Below are 25,591 nucleotides of genomic sequence, written 5' to 3' on the forward strand. Positions count from 1 at the left end.
CGTTTCACGGACCGCCTAAAATACCTTGAAGCGCTGCAGCGACAGTGTATTTCTACTAAGGTGCCGAGGCAAAACGGCCGTGCTGTCAACTCGACCGCCAGCTATAGTGCCTTTGTCAGTCGTTCTCTGTGCGCGAACCTGTTGACCTGTATTCTGATGTCCTTCGTGCAAGTGCTCAAAAACTACCATGTACACGTTGCGGTAGGCACACGCTTTTCTCCTGGCTGATGTTTCGCTGCATCAGTTCAAGCACGGTGCGAAACATTTGGCAAACGTGGTAGGCTTCAAACACAAAAAAAAAAAAACATATCGAACATTCCTGGCATCAGTGGGCGCGTTATCTGCTTGTTAGATTGCTGAACGCGGACCTGGGGCCGAATCTTATAACGGTTCGGTTGAGGAACCGTTCCTTTGGCCTCACCTGATTGGCCAAAATTTTGATTACGTCACAGGTCGTCAGAGGCGGCGGGGCGGTATCGCAATTTTGAATACGTCACGCATCTGTCAATCATCTTCAAAGCGAACCGGTCGTAGGAACCGGCGAAGGGGTGGTCCGCATTGGGTTCCGTTGCTGTGGCTTGGCTGTGGGCTTGCGGCCCTGGCCGCGCGCGCTGGTCGCGCGACCCCGGAGACACGCGGGCGTGGCGCGCGCGTGCGTTGGTTGCTTCGGAGGCTATTACTTGCCTTCGTCGTCTGCTTGGCGTTGCTCTTTCAGTATAAACCACGGTTGGAAGTGCGATACGCGTTCGAAGAAATGACGGATAATGAGTTTCACCGCCCCTGCCCGCTTTCTAAGTAGACCTTTTGCAGGCTACGCTATTAAATGGAGGAGACTCGGGTGCAAGCGTACCAGTGGTCATTCCACGCAGAGGAAAGAATATTGCGCGCTGCGGTTCATCGCCACCGGCCTTCAGCTCCCAGAGGTCGGTCGGACGTGAAGTATTCATCGGAATGACCTAGATCTCTGCTGCCGACACTGTCCACAAAGTTGCTCTCGCACTTACTGTGTTGGCCGGTCGAAGGGCTGAGTCAGCTTTCACGTGACCTCCGCTTCAAAGCCAGTGCCAAGGGGATATTTGCAAGGTGAGATCGAATTCCCCGTGCTATCGCCAGCGTGAATAGCTCGCAGATCGCCGCTCAGCAATCAGAAGGGTTCAAACTAGGCTGGTTCAACGCTTCCTTCGTTCGGCTGATAAAAACTATACAGTCATGATGGGAAGATATTGTGGAGATCTCTTATTTGGCTGCCCTTCTTTTTCTAGTTGGGGAGTGCAACACTTTGTTCTTCAATTTCACGGCACAGCGCGCACCGTCAGCACCACACTCTTGGATTTTACTTCGCGCAGGCAATGCAGGGCCCGTGTATCGTAATGTTTGATTTCAAGTTCCATTGCTTATCACGCGACGCGCCGTCGGGCAGATCGCAGGGATAACGGCAGCGCGGCGGCGAGCGAGTCATGCCCGAGCCGATGACGAAGGGCGAAGAAAGAAGGAAAATTGATATAGTCGGCTAGTAAAGGTGTCCCTAAGAACCAGTTCACGGTTTTGTCAGGTTTTGTCGCGCTCGCTACTTAAAAGTGCTGGCACTGCGTTCCTGTTGCGTGCATCGTGCGAGCTCCTGGTAGCAGACGACATAGCGTTGCGCTCTGGTATAGCAAGCGTAATGTATTTACGCTTGCTATACCACCTGTCGGCTGAAAGTGAAAAAGAATGACATTAATAAATTACTTCTGCATTGCGTAAACGCCAGGCACCACACGTTTATACTTCAGAACTTGGCGTATAATATTTAATTTATATTTTACATTTATTTAGCAAGCAGAAACATTCTGCAATTCCTCGATTAGCGCGTCATATAATGACGTACACTTCAGAGGTGGCACCCTCTCATCTATTGGTCGCGTCCTCCCCTTCTTCCACCACCGGCTTGGGAGTGGCACATTTAGTGACGTAAGCGGCGAAGCGAACGGTTCGTATTCCGAACCGTTATAAGATTCGGCCCCTGGCTGCGCAATCGCCGGCATTTGTCCCGCTTGAGTGGCTTGTACTCGGGTAGACTGTCACTGACAACGCTAAACGAAGGACGTCGAAGCGTACAGCACCAAGGCGACCTTGTCTATCAAAGAGCAGGTGCATTATTTTTACTTTGCGTAATCTTACTTTGTGTTTGCAACGGGTGTTCCGGGCAAAGCAAAAAGGGTACTGCAATTTCGCGTCAGAGGCATGTAGTCGATGGTATTGAAAGTCACAAGAAAAACATGCGTGAGTCTGGATACTTCATACTCGGTTCAATTATCCGACTGTAGCTGAATTAGATGGTTGTAGCCAAGCCCAAGGAGGAAGTGGACAACCAAGAAAGCGCTTTCAAAGTGAAATCACAATACAGCAAAGGAATGATGTGTCTGTCAGATAATTACCGTTAAAAAAAAAAAAGCTGTAGCAGGTATTGTTCCTATAGTACAGGCAAGGTAGTAAGTGGTACCAGACATGTGTCGCATATCTTTGTTGCGAACATTCCTGCCATGGTTGGGTACATTACCCATGTGCTAGCGGTTTGTTGGTCAGGATGCGCAAGCGCGAGATACCACTTAAACATGTTTCTTTTCAAACGTAAATAAAGACCGCTTGAGACAAAATGAATAGGAACATTCGTGTTCTGGAACGAAAAAGAAGCTTTATTTTACTGCGAGAAGTAAAAATATAGCTAAAGGAAACGAATATAGTACCCAAGATAGTTTGGATGAGCCTTATCATCCTTGGATGCTCATCAGCAGCGTTTGTGCAGGAACCACGCCCGCCAACACAAGCACACAGTGCTTCCAACAATGCGGCGTGCCTTGCGCTTGCATTCGTGTACAACTGGAGAGGGGCTCCAGTTAACCTGTCTTACTGCACTGCATAAGTCGTCGCACCATTGTATCTGAGACCTCTACCTCCTTCAGGACGACCTGCGAGCTCGGACAGCATCGCCAAAAGCATTTTTGCTGCATTAATTTACCTTCATGGACAACCTTGTAGCTGATGTCTTTGTATTTGTCACCAACCTTTTTTTTTTTTTACACTGAAGCTAATAACACAACTAGAAGCGCTCAAACATGTTGTATGGCTATTTTCGCGGTTTTCTGAGGAAGAATCTCATTCACTGATTAAGTTTGCAGGTATATCTCGTTCGTATAAGGTGTTCATATCAATTAGGTGCTAAACGAAAATTCTAAACCCCGTTTTCGGCCGTTTTTGACACGTTATATGAAACGCTTACAAAGTTTGTCCGCTTCCTTAGGACTACAAAAAGAAAACGCAGATCTCTCACATTTAAAGGAAATGAAGTCCACTGTATAGGTGACATGTACCGAAAGGTTACCCACCGTTGTTGCTTAGTGGCTATGGTGTTGGACTGCTGAGCACGAGGTCGCGGGATCGAATCCCAGCCACGCCGGTCGCATTTCAGCGGGGGCGAAAACACCCGTGTACTTTGGTACACGCCATTAAAGAACCCCTGGTGGTCGAACTTATTCCGGAGTCCCCTACTACGGCGTGCCTCAAAATTAAATCGCAGTTCTGGCACGTAAAATCCTAGAATTTCTTCTTTTTTTTTTACCGAAAGGTTGAAGTGGGTAGGTTAGTTAAGTGATTTGAAAATACTTATTGAACATCCGTCTTCTCGCAATTTTTATGAGTTATACGAGGCATGTAGTTGCTTTTTCCCGGTCTGCTCGACAAACTATGCAAGGCACGTTGTTTATATTAGATTGAAGTAGTAAGCAGGTTGTGAGTTACGAAGGATAAATGTTTGTACTGTGTTGGTTTATTAGAACTTTTATAGAAAGTTACTTATTCAAGCGTTCCAGATCGTCACACTGCCTTTATCCACAATGTTTGCCTGATATAAATGTTAGCAAATATGGGCATACCACTATGGCAAATCAATGTGCCATGTTAATTGCGTGTGCATCAAACGCAGCCTTAAAAAAAATTGTTATACGTTTGAAAGTGTCACACGTCCGTTATCAGCTACGTTTCCCAATGTCCCGACACAACTCTGCGTTACAGAAACCTTATATTTAGTAGAAATGGAGGGCATCTTATAAATGAAATATGTGGCGACATTTTGGCACATTCTTGCTTAATTACGAGCGTTGGCACCTTGTTTATATTTCTTTGAAATTAGCCTCAGGTTATGTGTAATGTGCACACGAAGTCCAAAGTGCGTGAGATAACTACAGCCTTAGCTCTAAACAGCGCGTGCAAGTTATCCAGAGGGGTTATAAGTGCGTTTTGCGAACAACGCAGAATTTATCTCCCTGCCCTGGGAGAACTGTGAACGCGACGGATATCAAGTTTAGCAACGTTCTGGCGAAATAAAGCATGTGTGGTTGAACCACTGCATCTGTGAAAAAATTCTTAACAAGCGCTCGAAAGCGTTATATGCTGGCAGCATTTCAAACGGACAAGTCATATACGGGCCATGTTTTCTAGTATGCGATTCAATTACAGGCAACTGAAGTTCTTACTGCAAGTGCTCAAAGGAACGCCTTCGCTGTAAATTGGGTGTTGATTCTTCAAAGTCGTACAAGTATGTCGTCCTTTTTTTTTCAGCCATATTTAATAAAAGTGTACTCCTTTATCGATGATACTCAATCCATGGCAAGTGGCATGCTCTGCAACAATAACTTAACATCATCCTTGTGTTTCTTGGGATCATATAGTATCATAAAAACAGCATGTACTCTCATTCTAAAAACGCAAGCTTTAGTACTTCTGAGAAACCATAATGTAGAAAAGAAATCATGCGGATCCAACGCATATTTTGGAATCGATGCGAAGCCAAAATTTAGTGAAGTGATTAATGAAACGCTGCACATGCTTGCCTTTCATTCCTGCGTCTTTGGCACGTGAGCTTTCGTGCGACCGTGCTACCTACACACGCGGTGACCACCGCAAAGAGCTAGTCAGCTTTGGCACGATGCAAGTGTACGTTCAATTGTGGCCTAACGGTTAGGGCATCGGGCTTCTGCGCTGGGGCAGCGATCTTCAATCCCGCCATCGGGGACGTAATGTAATTTTGTTTGAGAAGTGAGCTATTTGGCAGGACAACAGCGCCCAGCAGCCACCGCCAGGGAAGCACGAAGGGGGGGGAGGCTTGCAAAGAAAGCTTCGTAAATTATAACATCATTAGTGTCCTAGGCGTAGGCTGTCGTGTATGTAGGCACCCGATGGTCTGCAGCTTGTAAGTCTTCGTAGGAAATACTCTGCTGCTGCTCTAGCTTCAGCTTAAGGTGAATTGTGAAGGCATGCAGAATAAATTTCATTCACTCGGTGCGTACAACAGTTGGATATCACGTGGCTCGGTAAACGTTTTCGGCTGACCGAGTAACAAGATGTAGGGTAGCAGAATGTATTCGGGGATCTCACAAACGGCAATGCAGACTGTCACAGTGGTGATGCTCAGAAATACTGGATAGAGCGCATTACTGGCCATAGGTGCACATACATTGACATCCACCATGAATAAACATGAAACATTTGACATTGTACAGCTGTGCTTTGCTAGAGCAACTTCAGCAGACCACTAAATACCTAGATGCTGGCCACAAATGCTGCCAAATGGCTGCATGCAAAATGTGGGCAATCGAGGACTTTGCCACATTTAAGCTAGCCATTGAAACAGCATTTAGCTAACGAAAATTCCGACTCAAGGCAGGAGAACGTTTATGGGTAGGCAACGCATAGTTAGGATTCCCGAGAAGCAGCGTGAATACGAGGAGCGGCAAAAGGAAAAGTAGCGGCAATACAACCAGCGGCTGCGTGTTGCCAGAATTACCACTACTCCCATTACTCGAAATTACCATTACTACCATTACTATAGCAATAAAGCATTGCATATGCCCCTCAGCAGTTGTACCATGGTGGTTTTCGACAGCTTCACTGGACATCCCCTTTCGCAGAGCCGGGATGATGAGGCAATTTTTATCTTCTACAATCATATCTTTTTTTTTTGTAAAGGTATAAAGAACATCTCAAGTTTCACGATCGCTCTATTCTTGGTAATTAGTATAATAAATAAAAGTTAACAATACGGCAAACCATATCTGCGGAAGCCCAGAAGATGGCCTAAGATTCATGAAAGAGAAAATTGTAATCCAGCAGAATATTTAGCCATATTCTGTGTCCCCCTTATCCGAGTTGTCGATAAATGCGACTTCGCTCTAAGATCTGCTAGCCTTCTTGTATGGCTCAGAAGGTACAATGAATGCCTCGGAAAGGCGATGGTTTCTGTTTCGATCCCTGGACCAGAACGAACTTTTCAACTGCGGATCTTTCTTTGTGAAAAATCCGTATGGGTTTTACGCTATCACTTGAGTGGATGACAATTTTCTCGTCCACGAAAAGTAAATGATTTTCGCCCGTTATGGCTTTCCTTGGCTGTCACTAGACATCGAGTCCCTCGGGTTGCCCTCATTCTCGCACTTCGGACTGAGCCGACCTGCCTACACGGGTGCCTCAGCCCGACCTGACGTTACGCAAACCTTTGCAAGCGAGTCTGAGGCCCGACACCCTGCGTGCAACGCGTACCTCATCAATTTCACGGCTTCGGTCACCGCGCTCGTGTCCTTCTCGTTCCACGCGATGGCCGTGTAGCTCGGCCGGCCGTCTCGCTTGGTATGGGGGGTCACCAGCTTCTTGGCCATCTGCACACACCGGCAAGCGAAAAAAAGGTCAGTATTTATTTGCGGATGGGAGTGCGTGTGCGTGCTTGTGCGTGCCGATTTTTATTAGCCGTATTATAAGAAGCCAACAAACACTGACACCGAGAGCAACATAGCGGAAGTTACTTGTGCTTAATAAATGAAATAAAGAAACGATAAATTAATGCAAATGAAAGTGGATGCAAAAACAACTTGCCGCAGGTAGGTAAGGTGGGTTGCGGGATCGTTCCCCACTTGCGGCAAGTTGTTTTCTTCATCCACTTTCATTTCAATTAATTTATCGTTTCTTTATTTCATTTATTAAGCACAAGTAATTTCCCCTATGTTGTCCTTGGTGTCAGTGTTTGTTGACTTCTTATAATATGGCTAATAAATATCGGGCCTCGCGGTAAAGCCCCTTTCTTCTCGTTTATTACATATCGAGGGTCTCGAATCCGGCAACATTGATGCCTTCAGGTAGCATGTGTGAGTTTATTGGCCGGTTGCCTTCACCCAAAAAGATCACGTTCTTGTGACGCCTGCAGCAGAAAGGATGTTCCACGTCCGCCGCCAAGGTCTTTGAGTGGTGGCGCTGGCTAACACTCCCAGGGTTCTACTAGGACACATTAAATACCCAAGAATGTGGAACGGGAAACGGCGACGCGGTAGATCAATTGGTAGGTCATCGCACGCGAAATGCGAAGGTTGTGGGACCGTTCCCCACCTGCGGCAAGCTGTTTTTTCATCCACTTTCATTTCCACTGTTTTATCGTTTCTTTATTTCATTTATTAAGCACAAGTAATTTCCCCTGTGTTGTCCTCGGTGTCATTGTTTGCTGGCTTCTTATAATGTGTTTGAGTTAGTATTACAGCGAACATACTCTTGGCTGGGGCTCGGCAGCTATGACCTCTTAAGCTGCTTAGCACGAGGCCACGGGTTTGACTTTCGCCGATGACGATGAGTGCGAAGGTTTTCCGCACTATCTCTATAAGGATCTGGGGCGCTAAACGTGCCCGAAAGATTGTTCACAGGGATGCCCCTGCTTCGCGAGAGCGACGTAGTTCCATACTTTTTGAACCACTATCGTGCAGTGCCTTACATCAGCCTCCTTCGTTCCTTTGCAACATTCGCCACTCGCACGCCAGGTCGCCAGGACTGCCAAGGTTATCCCCTCCTTCCACTATACCACGCCTCTCCTAGCACCTCAGCTACCTTCGGACGTGAAAACGCCGCCAACCTGACAAACAGCATCTCCCGATTCTTATGATTTTGTTTAAATTTTCCAACCGAATATTTACTGCTTCATTACAGCACTGTGATTCGTTCCACAAGGAATTGTTAACCTAAACTGTATAAACCAGTACAAGTTTACTGTAGCTGCTGCACCATGGTCAAGTCATCGTCATTGTCGTAGCGGCAGAGACGCGCGAGCTGCGTTACACGTTACAAATGCACCAGTAAGAGGCGAGCGATGGAAGCAAGTACTGCAGGAAGCCATCGGCGCGCCACCGGAACCGGGGCACTAGTTGGACTCACGAACTACACTGCGAGATATAGGAAAGACAGCACTCGAGTAGGTAGTAATCATCCACGCTATAGCCAACCGAGGCGGCCTCAATCACAACGATACGAAAACATTTGCCTAGTAAAGTTTCTCTCCACGCTCAAGAGCTGCAGGAGGTCAAACGTGTAATCCAGAGACCTCCAATATTATGCGCCTGCGCGCAGTCCTATATGAAGATATAAATCTCTATCATCCAGTTTATTTTTTTTACGGACGCATTGTTCAGTGTGACACTGATATTAGCCGTGTAGCTAATGTTTCAATTCATTTGACCAGTAAGCGCACTTTACCCTGCAATGCCCAACCTATATTACATAAGCTGTTCCGTGTTTGATGCCCCAAAAAGCTTATATAATGCGGGGAGCTTAATGCCGAGCTATCAGTTTCGCTTTTGACATAGTTTATTTTCAGGTATCGATAGTTAAACTACGAATTAATTCATATACCAATTAAGTTACCTCTCAAATAAAATGTCGTTGTTTTTTTCTACAAATGTGATTTCCATGGCAAAAATTAAAGGTGAACAATTTGTTCTAACTACGAATTAATTCATATACGAATTAAGTTGCCTCTCAAATAAGATGTCGTTGTTTTTTTCTACAAATGTGATTTCCATGGCAAAAATTAAAGGTGAACAATTTGTTCTAATCTTCCGTGAGGCGGAAGTACGTTTGGCCCTTACAAGGTTAATCGCTTCGTTCGCTTCATAAAGGTAAACACATCTTTCTCTCACTTGCAAGACCTCAAGGACGTTTTTCAGCTCCGTAGAACTCCGTCCGAGATCCATGGTGACGAAGCCATAGTGGTAGAAGCGCATGGCCCAGTACCGGGAGACGCTCGCAGGTGCCGCCTCGCTGGACAGGTCATAGCGGACCATGCTTATGGCCCTGAAAACAACGTGTATGCGTATAAAGGCCCAACGTTTCAGGCAAATGCAAACTTGGGATGATCAGCATTATAAGAAGAGGATTTTGATCGTCAGCGCCACCACTGCTTTCCTTGCCGGAGTGTATACAGAGTGTCCCAGCTGTAACGGTGTGTCCGGTGTACCAGTGTGTCCCAGTGTACCAGCCATGCTAGTATAAAGAAAACTGATACGTTATAATACAAGTATGACGTCAACAGTGTTCAGTCGCGAGTCCTCCTCCGTCCCCAAGCAGTATAATTTTTCCGCACTCATTGCATGACCACTCAGAGAAGAGTATTTAGGCAAGTTTTTTTTTTTTTTCAATTAGAAGCGTGGCTTTCATTGGGAAAGCTGTTATTGCATCCTATCGTTCAGTCGCTTTCGGTGCGCTGTGTCCTGCATAATTATCCTTCTCCGCTTTGCTCGCAGTGCGTGAAAAGCGCCGCGTGAATGTGTGTACGCGCGCCGCGCGACGAAAGAGGTGCCAAAAGTGATTTAATGCGACGGACTCTTTTCACTGTCTTACTCAGAAACCGGCCGGTCATCGCGTAGGCTGCCATCCTCGCGCAATTTTTTATCCAACTGTCTCTAAACGAAAGCACAATCGCGTGTTCTGACGATAAAATTTTGACCCTCACTCTATGCACAAAAAACATAAAGCTGCTTTGCTATTCACTGTTAGAAGCCTATCCGCGAACGCGAATCTGTAACTAGTTTGAAGGCCACCAAAAACGCCTGCGAAAGCTTTATGAATTCTCATTAACTCAAATATGTTCCTAGGAAAGGCATCACGTCTTTAGGGTTTCATTATCCCTTTTATTAAATTCGCGGATTCACTTCAATTCGAGGCTGTCGCCCAACATTTACAGTTATTTTGGCGGCGAACCTGAATGAAGAAGTGCAATCATAAAAATGATCTACAAAGCGAGAGGGAAGCAGTTGAACGATTTGTCTTCTGCTGTCAGACAAAAAAAAATATTTCGCGTCACTTCACACTTATTTCCTTATAAACCTACGGTCGCCCATAGTGCGTTTGCTTGCGTGTGCGTGCGTGCGAGTAGCAGCATGGCTGACAAGTGAGCGAGTGCCAAAATGCCCAATCAACACTATGACCTAAATCCTGAACATGGTCAAAGGTACCAATATGGTGACTCTTCAAACAAGCGTGCGTGATATTGGTTGTGCACGTTGCTTGTATTATAAGAGGTCTAGTACCGCGAAGTGTACCATTTGAGCATAATAATGGACTTAGAAGTTTTTATCGTGGCACGTTGCTCTTAAATGTGATAAAAAAAAAGTAGCCCTGCTGGCCGTCAACGCAAAATTTTTTTCCTGCCTACGAGCCTTCAGAAGTAGCCAATTAGGCGCGAAGTGCTGGCATCGTGCAAAACACGCTATAGTTCGACACTTCGCCACGAATTGTGCACGTCGCCCGCACATGCCGACGCATGTAGTTTTAGTCACTAAACATTTGGGGAAAGTGATTCTATCCCCAAAAGTGCACGGTCGAGTGTGTACCGCTTCGGGGCGCTTTGATCGACGCCAACTCGTCCGGCCGAATCGTGCTCGCGAAGTTCTTAGCGTTCTTTGCTCTCGAGAATCGGGCCGGTATAGCGACGAGTTACTCACAAGAAGGGAAAGCTTATGCCGTATTCCGTCATGCTGTGCTTGCTGGCTGCCATCATGAAGCTCTCCTGGTCCGGGCCCGGCCCTTCGACGAAACCCTGGTGCGACGGCAGGTAGAATTGCTCGCAGAAGGCGTAGTCGCACAGGCCGTCCGGCGCCAGGGCATGGACGGCAGCCTCGTTAAACGAGTAGTGGCAGACCATGGCGTTAGTCAAGGGGTTCTTGCCTGCACACGCGCGAGGGCGAAGGTATATAAGCGAAGAAACAGCTACAGTACAAAGTAGAGCACGGTGGATATTAAGCGATGATCAAAAGAATTCTACGTTGTTATTCAAGTGCTAAAGACTCTTCTCTGTAACGTCCTAGTGGCCGTGAGAGTTTTTTAAATAAATAACTAAGTAAATAAATAAATAAGCTTTCGTTTTGCTTCGGGTCAGTCGTATGAATAAAACGAAGAAGAGTCGGCATATAGACCTTCTGCAGCACCATACCCATGCGCGCCGCCATACACGCTTATGACATTCGCTCACGTGACAGTGAGTGAGTGAGTGAGTGAATAAACTTTATTGTAGGTCCGGCGAGGACGCGAACTCGTCGCGCACCCGGCTAGTCCCACGTCGGGACCGGCAGGTCTAGCCCACCGGCCCGGTCGCGGGCACGCCGGACGGCCAGGATTTGCTTTTCTAGAGCGGGGCTACGCAAAAGCGAGTCCCACTCCTCCTTGATGAACTTGGGGTATGTCGACCCGCACTCCCAGAGCATGTGAGGTAGAGTGGAGGTCTGGCCGCAGGACGGGCAGGCGTCGTCGCGTGACAGCGCCCGCCTTCTATCGCCTCCTGATCAACGTTCGCGCACTTCGAGTGGCCTCGGCGGCAGCAAGCCCCGCTCCGCCAGTCGCTGTCACGGCTACCACGGTGAGCAACGAGTGGGTAGAAGACACAAAACTTTCGCCAAAGCTGCAGAGGCAATGTAAGTATGCATTTGTTTAACCTCTTGTGCCTGCACTGTAACATTGTCGAGTGCAAGCTTACCGGTTTGGTCATTTTCTCTCCACTGCCTTCTCTTGACAAGTCACTTTTTCGCTTTGAAAGCGCTGCGTGTAGAGAAAGAAATCCCGTTTTGTAAGAGTACACTGTCCTAAAGGCACAAGCCCCTGCGATTGCAAGTAACACACTACCTGCAACGAGGCATGTTATCGTTAACCGATCCTTTTCCTGAGAAGTATTATATATGTAAAAGAGCACCGCTTTGCTACACGCTGGTGCTGCTTGTTGCTCCAGGCTGTCTTCGCTCTTGCAACTGCAAAATCTGCATATTTGTTCGTGTTGCGCGTGAACGCTGGTTCACCGCTGCACGACGGCAACGCGGCGACGCTTCCGTCGCTCTCGTACACGAACTGGCAGCTGTCTTTAGGAGCACAAGCTGACAGGAAGCGGCCGCTGCACGTGTTTTTGCACGTCTCCAATTTGCAGTACGGATAGTGTCGCCAGCGCTCAGCAGATATCAGTTTGGCGCTTGCGTCAAGGTAAATTTACCTGGTAGCGAAGCTTCCATAGGAGCCCATACATTAAAAACATGGCGGTTCATCGGCGGTTCATGAGACTTAGCGCCATCTGTATGTGGACGTAACACTTCCGGCGGAAGTAAAAATAATGTGACGCCATATCCGTTAAAAACAAAAGTTACGTCATTTTGTCTTCGAAGGCGCAAAATTTGTTTTGTTGGCCTGCCTTTAGAGCTATATATTCAATTGCCCCGCCATTCGACTTGATGGGCGTTTCGAGCTTTCAGCGCGGAAAGCGATGCAGGAAAAGGCCAGCCGTACGTTTGTCGAACTCGCACACCTGCACAGAACATACTTTCTTTGGAAGCCGACGAAAGCTTTAGGTGTATAGAGTGCTGATCCTATCGTCGGATGCCAAGCCCGTCGGCCAGCGCAGTCGCACGAAAACAACTACACAATTATCTGGCGGTCGTAACTCACTATTTTGGCTGAACAGGTTAAGAAGCGATGAATCTACCCGCGTCACTAAATTAAGACAAACTTCGACAAGCAAGAAAGCACAACGTGTGAGGGGGGCGTATTTCAACAGGGGAACTTTACGAGTGCGCCTTTTTGCCCATTTCAATACGTGCATTGCATTGCGAGTGAAAGCGGCGTCAACGGCCCCAGTAACGATGGGCGCTCAAAAGCAGTGTATTTATTAATAATAATAACATTAAATAAACTTGTGCTTTCTTAACTCGTCACGAATATATATAATTGACCAGGAATTTTATTCTCGTTGAATGAATCTAACTGTGTCTTCCTTGAATTAAAATACGCTTTTTTCTTTCCCAATGTTTGTTCCCTCCAAACATAGTCGCGCTTCAATCGCTACCATAACTACCCTTGCTGATGTCGGTGACAACTTGTACTGAACCGCTTTTCGCCCGAAGCTTCGCGACCTATTTTGATCGACCTTGCTTGCGTCACCTAACGGAAAAGAAGCTGGCACGCAATGCCGCAAACGTCGAAACAGATGTACTGACTCTTGGCAAATAGGAGAATCAAGTGTGTACGCTCTAAAAAAACCGAAGGTCACTTCACCGGCCATGATTTTGTCAGTTTTGACTAGCCGTCAGCGTCTTTCCGACAGGATGTTTCCGTCGCCGTGAACAGTGACAAGAGTGAGTCATGAATACCACATGAAAAAAAAACGCAATTCCTCGCGATAATAACACGATTCGAATGGATACAGTGAGCAGTACGTCGTGGTGTACGCCTTACAAAATTTCCTGCCGCCATTTTGATGGTGTAATGTTTGGAATTACAGCTGCCAAGATATTTCACGTCATTCACTGCAACATTATTTTACAGTGAACATAACACTTCCGGGTAAACCGCTGATTCGCCCATGCTTCAAGTTCGCAGAGTTAGTGTTTGAGCGGTGGATTCACGTTAAAACCATGTTTGAATGCCTTGCTTGCCTTCTTCAAGTAGAATAAATGGGAAATAGCCATAGCTTAGAATGTTGCACAACAATAAGTGTTGAATTAGAGCTTTAGCATAGCGTTACCGTCCTACCGTGCCGATACTGACTGCCAGGACTGCGCCTGTGCGGAGTTTCCTGTCTCGGTATCTGGCGCTAAGCAGTTGTCTACCGGGACGGCTTCTCGCGGTTAAATATACGTAACAACATCGCACTGCCCAGACTGCCCGCTACGATGCTAATTCCCTCATGCTGTCGCCCTCCCGCGTGGCAGAAAAAAATTAATGTTAAAGTCAGCCTTCGCTTAGTCACATCTCACACTTGTACCGGCCATGATGTGTCCTTACTAAAATTAGCTTTTTATTTGGAGGCTGCTGTGCCTCAAAAGACTAGTGTGCTTTGATTTATACGCACCAGGTGGCGCAACAGTATTCAGCGCTTACTTATCAATGATTTGTCTTCGCTTACATAGATAGAAATGCGTCGGGGTTTTCTCATCATGTTGCCCAGTTTCGTACACGCCGTGGCATTTTCTTGTCCTTTTCATTAGGCTTAACAGCGTCTAAATTTTAGTCAATTCTGGGGCGTTCCGTGCCGAAACCACGACATGATTATGAGGTACGTCGTAGTGGGGGGGACTCCAGAATAATTCTGGCGACCTGAGTTTCTTTAACGTGTACCCAATGCACGACGCATGGGCGTTCTTGCGTTTCGTTCTCATCGAAATGTGGCCGCCGCGGCCGGGATTCGACCATGTGCCCTCCAGCTTAGTAGTGCAACGCCAAAACCGCTGCGCCACCAGAGGTGGAGCGTCTAAGCGTTAATAATCTCAGATAATATCAATAAGAACGACAAAACCTTGTTGTCACTTTGTCTCGGCGTGCGATGAGAGTAAACGTAGGCCAATTTTATCATCATTCATTAAGGCGATAGCTTTCTTTCCCTCTTTCCCCCACTTTGAATTTTGTATGTATGTATGGTTCGGTTTAACCGTTTATGTGACCTTCAGGGTGACCTCCCCTATATTTGTATCTATACAAATTAACGAGAGAAAAATAGAAACCGAGGGGTTCGATTTTTGTTGATAATGATCGTATAAAAGCCAACAGCCAATGAAACCATGGAAAGTATCTGGGAAATCAGCTGTGGTTGAAAGTGAAATGTAGGAAATAATGGAGAAAAGGAAAGGAGGGGGGACGGAAAAATAACGTGTCGCCGGTGGAATCCCAGCCCACAAACCCTGCATTACGCGTTGGTTGCACTACGCGTAATGCAGTAAAATTACTGCATTACGCGTACTGCAAATTAAAATTACAAGTAAAAATTCACCCCTGAACTACCGCCCGATTTCACTAACTAGTATCCCGTGTAAAATCCTCGAACATGTTCTTTACACAAACATTGTTAATTTCCTTGACGCCAACTCGTTCTTTTCGAAGGCTCAACATGGTTTCCGCCGATCTCTTTCCTGCGAAACACAGTTGGCTTCATGAATACTTTGTTTAGCGCAAAACGACAGAGACAAGAAAGACGACAGGACAAGGCGCTACTCTCAACTGACATCATTTTATTGCGTCACTCCTTTATAGACCGCTCAAACCAGAGGAACATGCGCAGTGAGCACCATGCGGTGGAGCCACCAACATCCGAACCCAAGAGCGCACTCATGCGATTGCGCTCATGCTCATGCTCATGCATGAGTGCGCTCTTGGGTTCGGATGTTGGTGGCTCCACCGCATGGTGCTCACTGCGCATGTTCCTCTGGTTTGAGCGGTCTATAAAGGAGTGACGCAATAAAATGATGTCAGTTGAGAGTAGCGCCTTGTCCTGTCGTCTTTCTTGTCTCTGTCGTTTTGCGCTAAACAAAGTATTCATGGATTCGCACCAACTAGCCCGCCAACGCATTGTGCTGAACAGTTGGCTTCCTTTACACACAAGCTACATACAATTCTTGATCGTCGTTCTATAGCTGACTGTGTCTTCCTAGATTTCGCAAAAGCCTTTGAAAAGGTTTGCCACAGTTTACTTCTCTTTAAATTAAGCAAATTGAACATTGATAGGAAACTTCTCTCCTGGATTGAATATTTTCTAACCAGACGCTCACAATTCGTGTCTGCTAACACTTATAATTCCCCGTTGAAGCCAGTTCATTCTGGCGTGCCCCAAGGTTCAGTGCTCGGCCCATAGAGTTAATAGAACAACTCTAGAGGAAAAGCTGGGCCGGAAAAGTGGGAACCTCTAGGGCGCCGCCCTGTTGCTACTGGTCAATGTGGCCAGCGCAATTACTATTGAAAGAGCTAAAAAGAAGTACAGGTCACCTTATGCTTTGTCATATAAAAACGCATACCTGATGGCTTTATGAAGGTGGTACGTTAATATTAAGTTTATAGAATGGTATCGCTAAGTCGGTGACTTATGTAAATCACGATGTACGCATTCATGCAATAAACGATGACGCGAATTTCGGTTTCGAATCTGTTTTTTGGATGCGCAGTAGTTTCGTACAGTTTAGGTTTGACATGCGATCGCGCGTCGACATCGGACGCTATGGCAAACTCGTGCCTTATGTGCGACCGAAGCCCCGAAGTGCTCTGGCATATACCTTCACATGTAAGTAAACAAATGTATCTCCTTGTTGAGAATATCACGCGAGTAGGCAGCTCTTGTGGTGCATCACAATCGTTTGAGAAGCGTCACAGTAGAGCATTTTTCTGCATGCGGAGCGGTGTTTTTATTTGCAGGTTTCCCTTCAGTAGGAAATTGCTGGACAGGCGGACCAGCGCACCGGAATTGCACTGGCGAATCCACAAGCAACTCAAAGAATCTGTTTAATTGTTGCACTTTGAACAATCATGCTTCTACAAAGGCCACAGCAGAAAAACAGCCTGAGGCCGAGTATTTCTGTGCCACGAAGTAATCAAGAGGCGAGTGCCTAATGCGGACGAAATCGAGTGCATCGAGACTTAGAACGACAGAAAGCTGAGCTAGTTGGTAAGGATTCATTATGCAAAACAGAGGTGAGGCGTGCAGACAGGACACAAGAGTAGAGAAGTGGCCGGCGCTCGTGTTGTTTGCTTGTAAATAGTCTACTCTTGTGTCCTATCTGCACGCCTCACCTCCGTTTAGCATAACGGTGCATCAACCCAGATATTAATAGAGTAGGCGTTTTATTAACTGTGCAATATTTTCAACACTTCCTTGCATGCCATTTCATGTGGATTATCTTTTCTGGTCACAAATTTGTGCAGTGAATCTATTTCCATGATCGAGCCGGGCCTGTGGGACCGTTCACTTGCACTTGATGCTGAGTATTTTACATGTATCCATAAACTGCAGATATGCACATCAGATCCCAGCGAGCATTTTCAAAATTCAATTATTTTAGACAACAGGCACATATGCAATACTGACATAATCCCGAATACCACTAAGCGGCTGGGACACATTTTTGTTGACCATACTCGCAGGTAAAATAAGTACATCATGTGGACAGCTTCAGCTCATTTTCCTTAAATCAGTGTGTACAAGGGGTATGCAAAAATATTTTTTTTTCTCGCGCACCGATTATTTTGCTGTATAAGCAAGAGAACCCACCACGTTAGTGTAACGTATCTTGTACGTCACACTAATATGTGCTTTAATTTACCAAGTGAGATGAGTTACTTTTATGACTCATTCAGTCAAATCACACTGCAAGCTGCATTCATCAATATTCAATTGGATTTTGCAAATGTTTAATGAAACATGTTTCCATTTTATGCAGATATGCATTGGCAAGCCCTTCCGTGTGTTCCAAAGGTAAAATTTAAGCTCTAAATTAAAGAAGACATTTCTAGTCAGAAACAAGCAAAAATGGTGAATGCAGAGTATCAGAAGCCCAAGGTACAAAAATTATGAGAAGTGTCGAATGATTTTAAGGAAAGAGTCGTATTTGAAAATGCAAGACTCTTTAGTGGAAAGCAAGTCAATATAGGTAGAATACTCTGCAAAATTATGCGAGTGAGGGGATGTCAAACAATGGGTCAGGAAATGTATTGTTTTTCTGCAAAACAAAAGCTGATTGCCATTACATAAGTCACTTTAACATCGTGAGACTGCTACTTGATAAATTCAGAAATAAACCAAAAAACAAGACACGCAAAAATAAAAAACAATTTGATGATGCTCTCTCCACACTGGGATAAATAAAAACAAACACATCGCATCTAATGTGGACATATCAGATGCCTTGTGAAACACTAAAGGAAAAATTCAGTTTCGAGCTATGGCACTTGCCGCATAGATGTGGGGGGGCCTTGCACTAATAGTGATAGTTACCACTGCATTTAGAAATTGAAAGCATTCGTGCAGACAAGGATTATTCTTTATATTTTTGGCTACCACTTCAAATGCCTCCACCAAGTGTTACAATGCTGCACGCAGCCATACTAAGGATCTCGCAGCAACACCTGCAGGTAAAAAGCAGAAGCAGTCAAAGTGCTGGTGCCTACTGGACACTATGTTTGAAAACATTTAGGCAAGAAGAGTGCAAGAAGCAGACATAACTGCATTTATTTCCATAATTCCCCATTTGAATGGCCTTTTCTTTTTGCTTAGACAATGCCTACGCCTAGCAACAGCATCTCCCTCATACAGACTCCGCAAGCCAAGAGGCCGTGGAGGCAAGTGCAGGTAAGAGGCAAGAAGCAATAGCACTGGTATCGACATTTTGCTTTGCTTTTTCTTTCGTTTAGGCAGCCAGTACACCTCGAACAGCCACCTTGACTGCGGGTGTGTCACCCTAGTCGCCAAGGAAACATTTGAGGGAAAGCGACAGGCAACGTGAACAGCCACTTCTCCGTGTAAACGATACTCTTTCTCTCGGATGACTCCTATGCCTCGCCAAGTCAGCATACTTGTGCACAAAGATGCCACGGAGGCACGTGCAGGTCAGAGGCAAGCAGCAGTGGCACTGGTGTCGACATTCACCCAATTTCTTTTTTCTTACACTGAGGAAGCCAGCACACTTCGAACAGCCACCTTGACTGCGGGTGTGTCAGTAATTCCTGTTGTACATATGCTCATAATAAACTTCAGTAAACTTGATAATAAACTTGAAGGCAAATGGGACATTGATGCATTGTATATTTGAACATTTATTGTACACATACAATATATGTTATACTTTGCAGTGCTACAGAGCGTATTTTGAAGCTTCCCCCTATATTTTGCACCTTTAATTACGTATGTGTTGTGTGGCCCTCAACGCAGTTCATGTTGTAGCAGCTGCTTTGTCTGTGTATCGTACATTGGCTTAAGCTCGTGATATCCACATACTTCTCTCACATATACAAAATAAAGTTCTATGTAGTCCTCAGTGTTACAACAAAGAAATGAAAGTAAACAATCCGATCGTGGAATTGTGTTTATTACAGTGATTCCTATATGACGGTTACTGACAAGTTGACAACTTGAACTGGTCAATCGGTCTATAGCTTCCTCTATTTTTCGAAAATAAAGGAGGCTATGATCCGTCATGGCAAGGAATTGTATGCATACATAAAAATGGAGAATATGTGTGTGTGTTTGTAGTGGGGGGTATAGGATTAGGGCGGTAGGAAAAAATGTACCAACACCGTCCTCTAGACCCATTCCGTTAAGGTACCGTAACAAAGCGTATTATGCATAAAGTTCATACAACCAACTCTGATATTACTACACACGCCAGGCGACGCGAGCTACATTTGTCATGACGCATTCGCGACTGCACCGGATGCCCTCCATATTATTCTCGTTAATCGTGCTCACTGCACCGAAGCAAAAGAAAGATCATGGGCGCAGGTGCCTTTAAAGTATCTCGACCTTGCGAGGCACTGCTGCGCGTGCCAGGGGAGCTGTCCGTGCGAACACTCCCTGGCACACACCTGCCTCGGCGGCCCCAACCTACGTACCGTTCTGCTTCGAGCTTTGATCCCCCCATTGTCCCTTGGGTGCCCTGGAGTTCCTGCGCCGCCTGCTTTATTATAATCTCAGGTGCTCTCCTGAGACTTCCGTTTGTCGGTTACATGTGCCCTACAGCTGGATCAGTACTTATAATAATAAAAAAACCCGGTCTAGCGTCGCGACGATAGATCGCGAAAGCGGCTTTTGGAACATACCGCGCCCGTGCGAAGAGAATTACGAAACGCCAACGAGGAATCTGACCACAGCTTCGAGCTCGTAACCTCGTCGAGTGACACTCCTGCAACAGGCGTGACCGCTGAAAACCGCATGCCGCCGGAAACTTCAACAGGATCATCCCTCGGTTGCATAACTGCCACCTGTACGGCCAACATGGACCACACCCACACCGTCCCGCAACATAGAATAAAGAACCAACTTATAAAGCCCAAACACACGGCTGCACGCACACATCACGACACTACAAGCGAGACGCCGAGCTGCTACGCTGCTACTGTTGCCGGATTAAAACTGACTACTGTCACCAAGTCTAGCAAGCGTCTCAGGATCTGGCAACCTCGGCGCGTAGAAACATGGCGGCGCTCTTGCGGTTCCCGATTTCAATGCATGGGCCCTATGGGTAGCTTGTCCTCTAGAGTCAGTATAGTAACTCTATGGCTCGGTCCTCTCCTGTTTCTCATTTATATTAATGACTTGCCGCAATGCGTGACCTCTAACATTCACTTATTCGCCGACGATTGTGTAGTCTTCCGAGAAATTATTGACCAAAATGACGTTACGATCCTACAAAACGATATCAACTGTATATCTAACTGGTGTAAAGTCTGGCTGATGGAACTCAACACTACAAAATTCCGCTCTCGAATCCGTAACATCCTATTGTTACTTGGGTGTGCACATAACTTCCTCTCTTTCTTGGTCTCTTCATATTAGCAAAATAATTAGCAATGCAAACCGCTCGTTAGGTTACCTCCGGCGCAATTTTTCATCTCCTCCTGTTTCTTTAAAACTCCTCCTTTACAAATCTTTAGTGCGAAGTAAACTCGAATATGCCTCTTCAATCTGGGACCCCAGCACTGCTATATTAACCTCTGCCCTCGAGCTTGTCCAAAATAACTCTGTCCGCTTCATTCTAGGAAACTACAGTCGTACTGCCAGTATCACTTTAATGAAAGAGTCCCTACAGCTTGCGTCACTCGCCTGTCGCCGCAAGTTTTCTCGCCTATGTCTCTTCCGCAAGATATACTACAGTCCCGCCCTACACAACGACCTTATTCTTCCTCCATCATACATTTCCCCTCGTTTCGATCATGCACAAAAGGTGGGAATAATGTCGTGCTTAACGCAAACACGTTATCAATCATTTGTACCCCGCACCTCACAGGACTGGAACCACCTTCCTGGAGCAGTCACGTCCACTGTTCAATATTCCCAGTTTCATAATGTTTTAAACACAAGTGTATTGCAATGTAACTAACCAACTATGTAATTATACTTGTTATCGGTCAATTGCTTGAATTTTTGTTGCTTCCCGCAATTATCTCATCGTTTTAGCTAACATTGTATTAGCATAAGAAAAACCTGTATAGTGTCTTTTTCCGTATGTTCCACTCCTCTCTGTAATGCCTCTGGCCCTGAGGGTAATACTAATAAATAAATAAATAAATACATTGGCTTCTTTGTCTGTTGTCTTTATATCATCATCATCATCATCATCATCAGCCTGGTTACACCCACTGCAGGGCAAAGGCCTCTCCCATACTTCTCCAACTACCCCGGTCATGTACTAATTGTGGCCATGTTGTCCCTGCAAACTTCTTAATCTCATCCGCCCGCCTAACTTTCTGCCTCCCCCTACTACGCTTCCCTTCCCTTGGAATCCAGTCCGTAACCCTTAATGACCATCGGTTATCTTCCCTCCTCATTACATGTCCGGCCCATGCCCATTTCTTTTTCTTGATTTCAACTAAGATGTCATTTACCCGCGTTTGTTCCCTCACCCAATCTGCTCTTTTCTTATCCCTTAACGTTACACCTATCATTCTTCTTTCCATAGCTCGTTGCGTCGTCCTCAATTTCAGCAGAACCCTTTTCGTAAGCCTCCAGGTTTCTGCCCCGTAGGTGAGTACTGGTAAGACACAGCTGTTATACACTTTCCTCTTGAGGGATAGTGGCAACTTGCTGTTCATGATTTGAGAATGCCTGCCAAACGCACCCCAGCCCATTCTTATTCTTCTGGTTATTTCAGTCTCATGATCCGGGTCCGTGGTCACTACCTGCCCTAAGTAGATGTATTCCCTTACCACTTCCAGTGCCTCGCTACCTATCGTAAACTGCTGTTCTCTTCCGAGACTGTTAAACATTACTTTAGTTTTCTGTAGATTTATTTTCAGACCCACGCTTCTGCTTTGCCTCTCCAGGTCAGTGAGCATGCATTGCAATTGGTCTCCTGAGTTACTAAGCAAGGTAATATCATCAGCGAAACGCAAGTTGCTAAGGTATTCTCCATCAACTTTTATCCCCAATTCTTCCCACTCCAGGTCTCTGAATACCTCCTGTAAACATGCTGTGAATAGCATTGGAGATATCGTATCTCCCTGTCTGACGCCTTTCTTTATTGGGATTTTGTTGTTTTCTTTGTGGAGGATTACGGTGGCTGTGGAACCGCTATAGATATCTTCCAGTATCTTTACATATGGCTCATCTACACCCTGATTCCGTAGTGCCTTCATGACTGCTGAGGTTTCGACTGAATCAAATGCTTTTTCGTAATCAATGAAGGCTATATATAAGGGTTGGTTATATTCCGCACATTTCTCTATCACCTGATTGATAGTGTGAATATGGTCTATTGTTGAGTAGCCTTTACGGAATCCTGCCTGGTCCTTTGGTTGACAGAAGTCTAAGGTGTTCCTGATTCTATTTGCGATTACCTTAGTAAATACTTTGTAGGCAACGGACAGTAAGCTGATCGGTCTATAATTTTTCAAGTCTTTGGCGTCCCCTTTCTTATGGATTAGGATTATGTTAGCGTTCTTCCAAGATTCCGGTACGCTCGAGGTTATGAGGCATTGCGTATACAGGGTGGCCAGTTTCTCTAGAACAATCTGACCACCATCCTTCAACAAATCTGCTGTTACCTGATCCTCCCCAGCTGCCTTCCCCCTTTGCATAGCTCCTAAGGCTTTCTTTACTTCTTCTGGCGTTACCTGTGGGATTTCGAATTCCTCTAGGCTATTCTCTCTCACCTTATCGTCGTGGGTGTTACTGGTACTGTATAAATCTCTATAAAACTCTTCGGCCACTTGAACTATCTCATCCATATTAGTAAAGATATTGCCGGCTTTGTCTCTTAACGCACACATCTGATTCATGCCTATTCCTAGTTTCTTCTTCACTGCTTTTAGGCTTCCTCCGTTCCTGAGAGCCTGTTCAATTCTATCCATATTATAGTTCCTTATGTCCGCTGTCTTACGCTTGTTGATTAACTTAGAAAGTTCTGCCAACTCTATTCTATCTGTAGGGTTAGAGGCTTTCATACATTGGCGTTTCTTGATCAGATCTTTCGTCTCCTGCGATAGCTTACTGGTTTCCTGTTTAACGGCGTTACCACCGACTTCTATTGCGCACTCCTTAATGATGTCCATAAGATTGTCGTTCATTGCTTCAACACTATGGTCCTCTTCCTGGGTTAAAGCCGAATACCTGTTCTGTAGCTTGATCCGGAATTCCTCTAGTTTCCCTCTTACCGCTAACTCATTGATTGGCTTCTTATGTACCAGTTTCTTCCGTTCCCTCCTCAAGTCAAGGCTAATTCGAGTTCTTACCATCCTATGGTCACTGCAGCGCACCTTGCCGAGCACGTCTACATATTGTATGATGCCAGGGTTCGCGCAGAGTATGAAGTCGATTTCATTTCTAGTCTCACCATTCGGGCTCCTCCACGTCCACTTTCGGCTAACCCGCTTGCGGAAAAAGGTATTCATTATCCGCATATTATTCTGTTCTGCAAACTCTACTAATAACTCTCCTCTGCTATTCCTAGAGCCTATGCCATATTCCCCCACCGACTTGTCTCCGGCCTGCTTCTTGCCTACCCTGGCATTGAAATCGCCCATAAGTATACTGTATTTTGTTTTGACTTTACCCATCGCCGATTCCACGTCTTCATAGAAGCTTTCGACTTCCTGGTCATCATGACTAGATGTAGGGGCGTAGACCTGTACAACCTTCATTTTGTACCTCTTATTAAGTTTCACAACAAGACATGCCACCCTCTCGTTAATGCTATAGAATTCCTGTATGTTACCAGCTATGTTCTTATTAATCAGGAATCCGACTCCTAGTTCTCGTCTCTCAGCTAAGCCCCGGTAGCATAGGACATGCCCGCTTTTTAGCACTGTATATGCTTCTTTTGGCCTCCTAACTTCACTGAGCCCTATTATATCCCATTTACTGCCCTCTAATTCCTCCAATAGCACCGCTAGACTCGCGTCACTAGATAACGTTCTAGCGTTAAACGTTGCCAGGTTCATATATGGTCATGATTATATATATAGCGTTACGCTGGAGCGACAGCAAGGACGGAGGAAGGGGTGGACGAAGTGCGCTTCTCTTTGGAGCGGCTCGGTGTGGGCGCGGCAACCCTGTTTCCCATTTCATCAACTCATCTTTAAGTAAACGCACCCCATCGTTTTTGGTGGAGGTCTCTCTCTCTCTCTCTCTCTCTCTGTGTGTGTACGTGTGCGTGTGTGCGTGTCTTTAGATATGTGCGGGGGTGCGTGTGTGTGTGCGCGCGGCAATGGAGCAAGTAGCAACGGCGAGCAGCCTGGCCGCTTACATATCGTTACGCAATCACGGCAGCCAGCCTAAGTCATCCTGGTAAACTTGCCGGTCGATAGCGGCAAATATGCAGACTGAGAGCCACGTAAACTCGGTGCATGCTCAATAAACGGCAGCCAGTATCAGTAACTGTAGGATGGTAAATACATGCTATGTAGTATACGGACAAAACCCGACATGCGCCCTTTTTCGGAACGAAGCCTGTAACAAAGAAATGTGGTAATGAAGCACATTCCCTCTGCCTGACAACTTACTTCGCACAGCCTCAGATGTTGCAGTCCCAAACTCGTCGGTGACTGACCCGTTCGACGCACCCTCTGCGTGATATAGAAACAAAGTAGTCACACGCACAGTCTCACGCTGTATATAGTCACACATGCGCAGGGCAACTGCAGAAGCGCTTGTATACATTATGCGTCCTGGCAGAACTAAATCAATGGGCCGAGTTTAAATCTGGTGGGAACGGGGTTAACGTCAGAGGTGATGTGCGGGCAAAGGTCGAACTGTGCGGCTCAATTATGGAATAAATAAAAATGGCTAATTGCTCGCATTTTCTCTGTTTATGGGCATCATAAAGAAAGCGTAGAAAGTTAACCCGGTGTCCCGAACGAACAAAATGGGGGAGTAGTTTGGTATTGAAACAAAATGTTGCGGTTCATCTTATGGGTAACCTGCATTGAAAGCTTAAAGTGGGAAGGTCAAAGGCTTAGCACATTGCTTCTAAATGAGCGTTTTCTCTCCCGTTCGAGTTGTGCATTATATATGTACAATGTATGTAAGTATACCTTGTTTGCATTCTGTATACCATGCACAAACTAGACCAAGAGCGAGCTATATCCTTAAGTGCATAGTTTGTTTGACCATGCAGTATCCTGAAAGAACTAAACTTGGCACCCATATTCAAATTGGTTAGGGAGTGTGGAAATGTTATGGGCGACGCACGATCAAAGTTGAAAATCAATAAGTAAATTGCAGACATTTTAGCAAATTATTCATGCATCGTTCGAGATCTGTATACTGTCATTATACCAAATGCGTTCTGGTTTCAAGGAT

The 25,591-nt window shown here is 45.8% G+C and overlaps 1 protein-coding gene across 1 annotated transcript in view; it reads right to left on the bottom strand.

Annotated features, from left to right (window-relative positions):
• LOC126529340 (uncharacterized) overlaps positions 1-25,591 on the bottom strand; it is a 45,247-nt gene that overhangs the window by 12,400 nt on the left and 7,256 nt on the right. The window contains exons 5-8 of the mRNA XM_050176943.3: positions 24,793-24,855; positions 10,788-11,010; positions 8,985-9,138; positions 6,574-6,689 (exon numbers count right to left, since the gene is read on the bottom strand). Of these exons, the coding sequence (XP_050032900.3) occupies positions 6,574-6,689; positions 8,985-9,138; positions 10,788-11,010; positions 24,793-24,855 (556 nt within the window). The remainder of the gene's footprint in view (positions 1-6,573; positions 6,690-8,984; positions 9,139-10,787; positions 11,011-24,792; positions 24,856-25,591) is intronic.

The sequence above is a fragment of the Dermacentor andersoni genome, chromosome 8 (genome assembly GCF_023375885.2).
Source record: "Dermacentor andersoni chromosome 8, qqDerAnde1_hic_scaffold, whole genome shotgun sequence".
Taxonomy (NCBI): Eukaryota; Metazoa; Arthropoda; class Arachnida; order Ixodida; family Ixodidae; genus Dermacentor; species Dermacentor andersoni.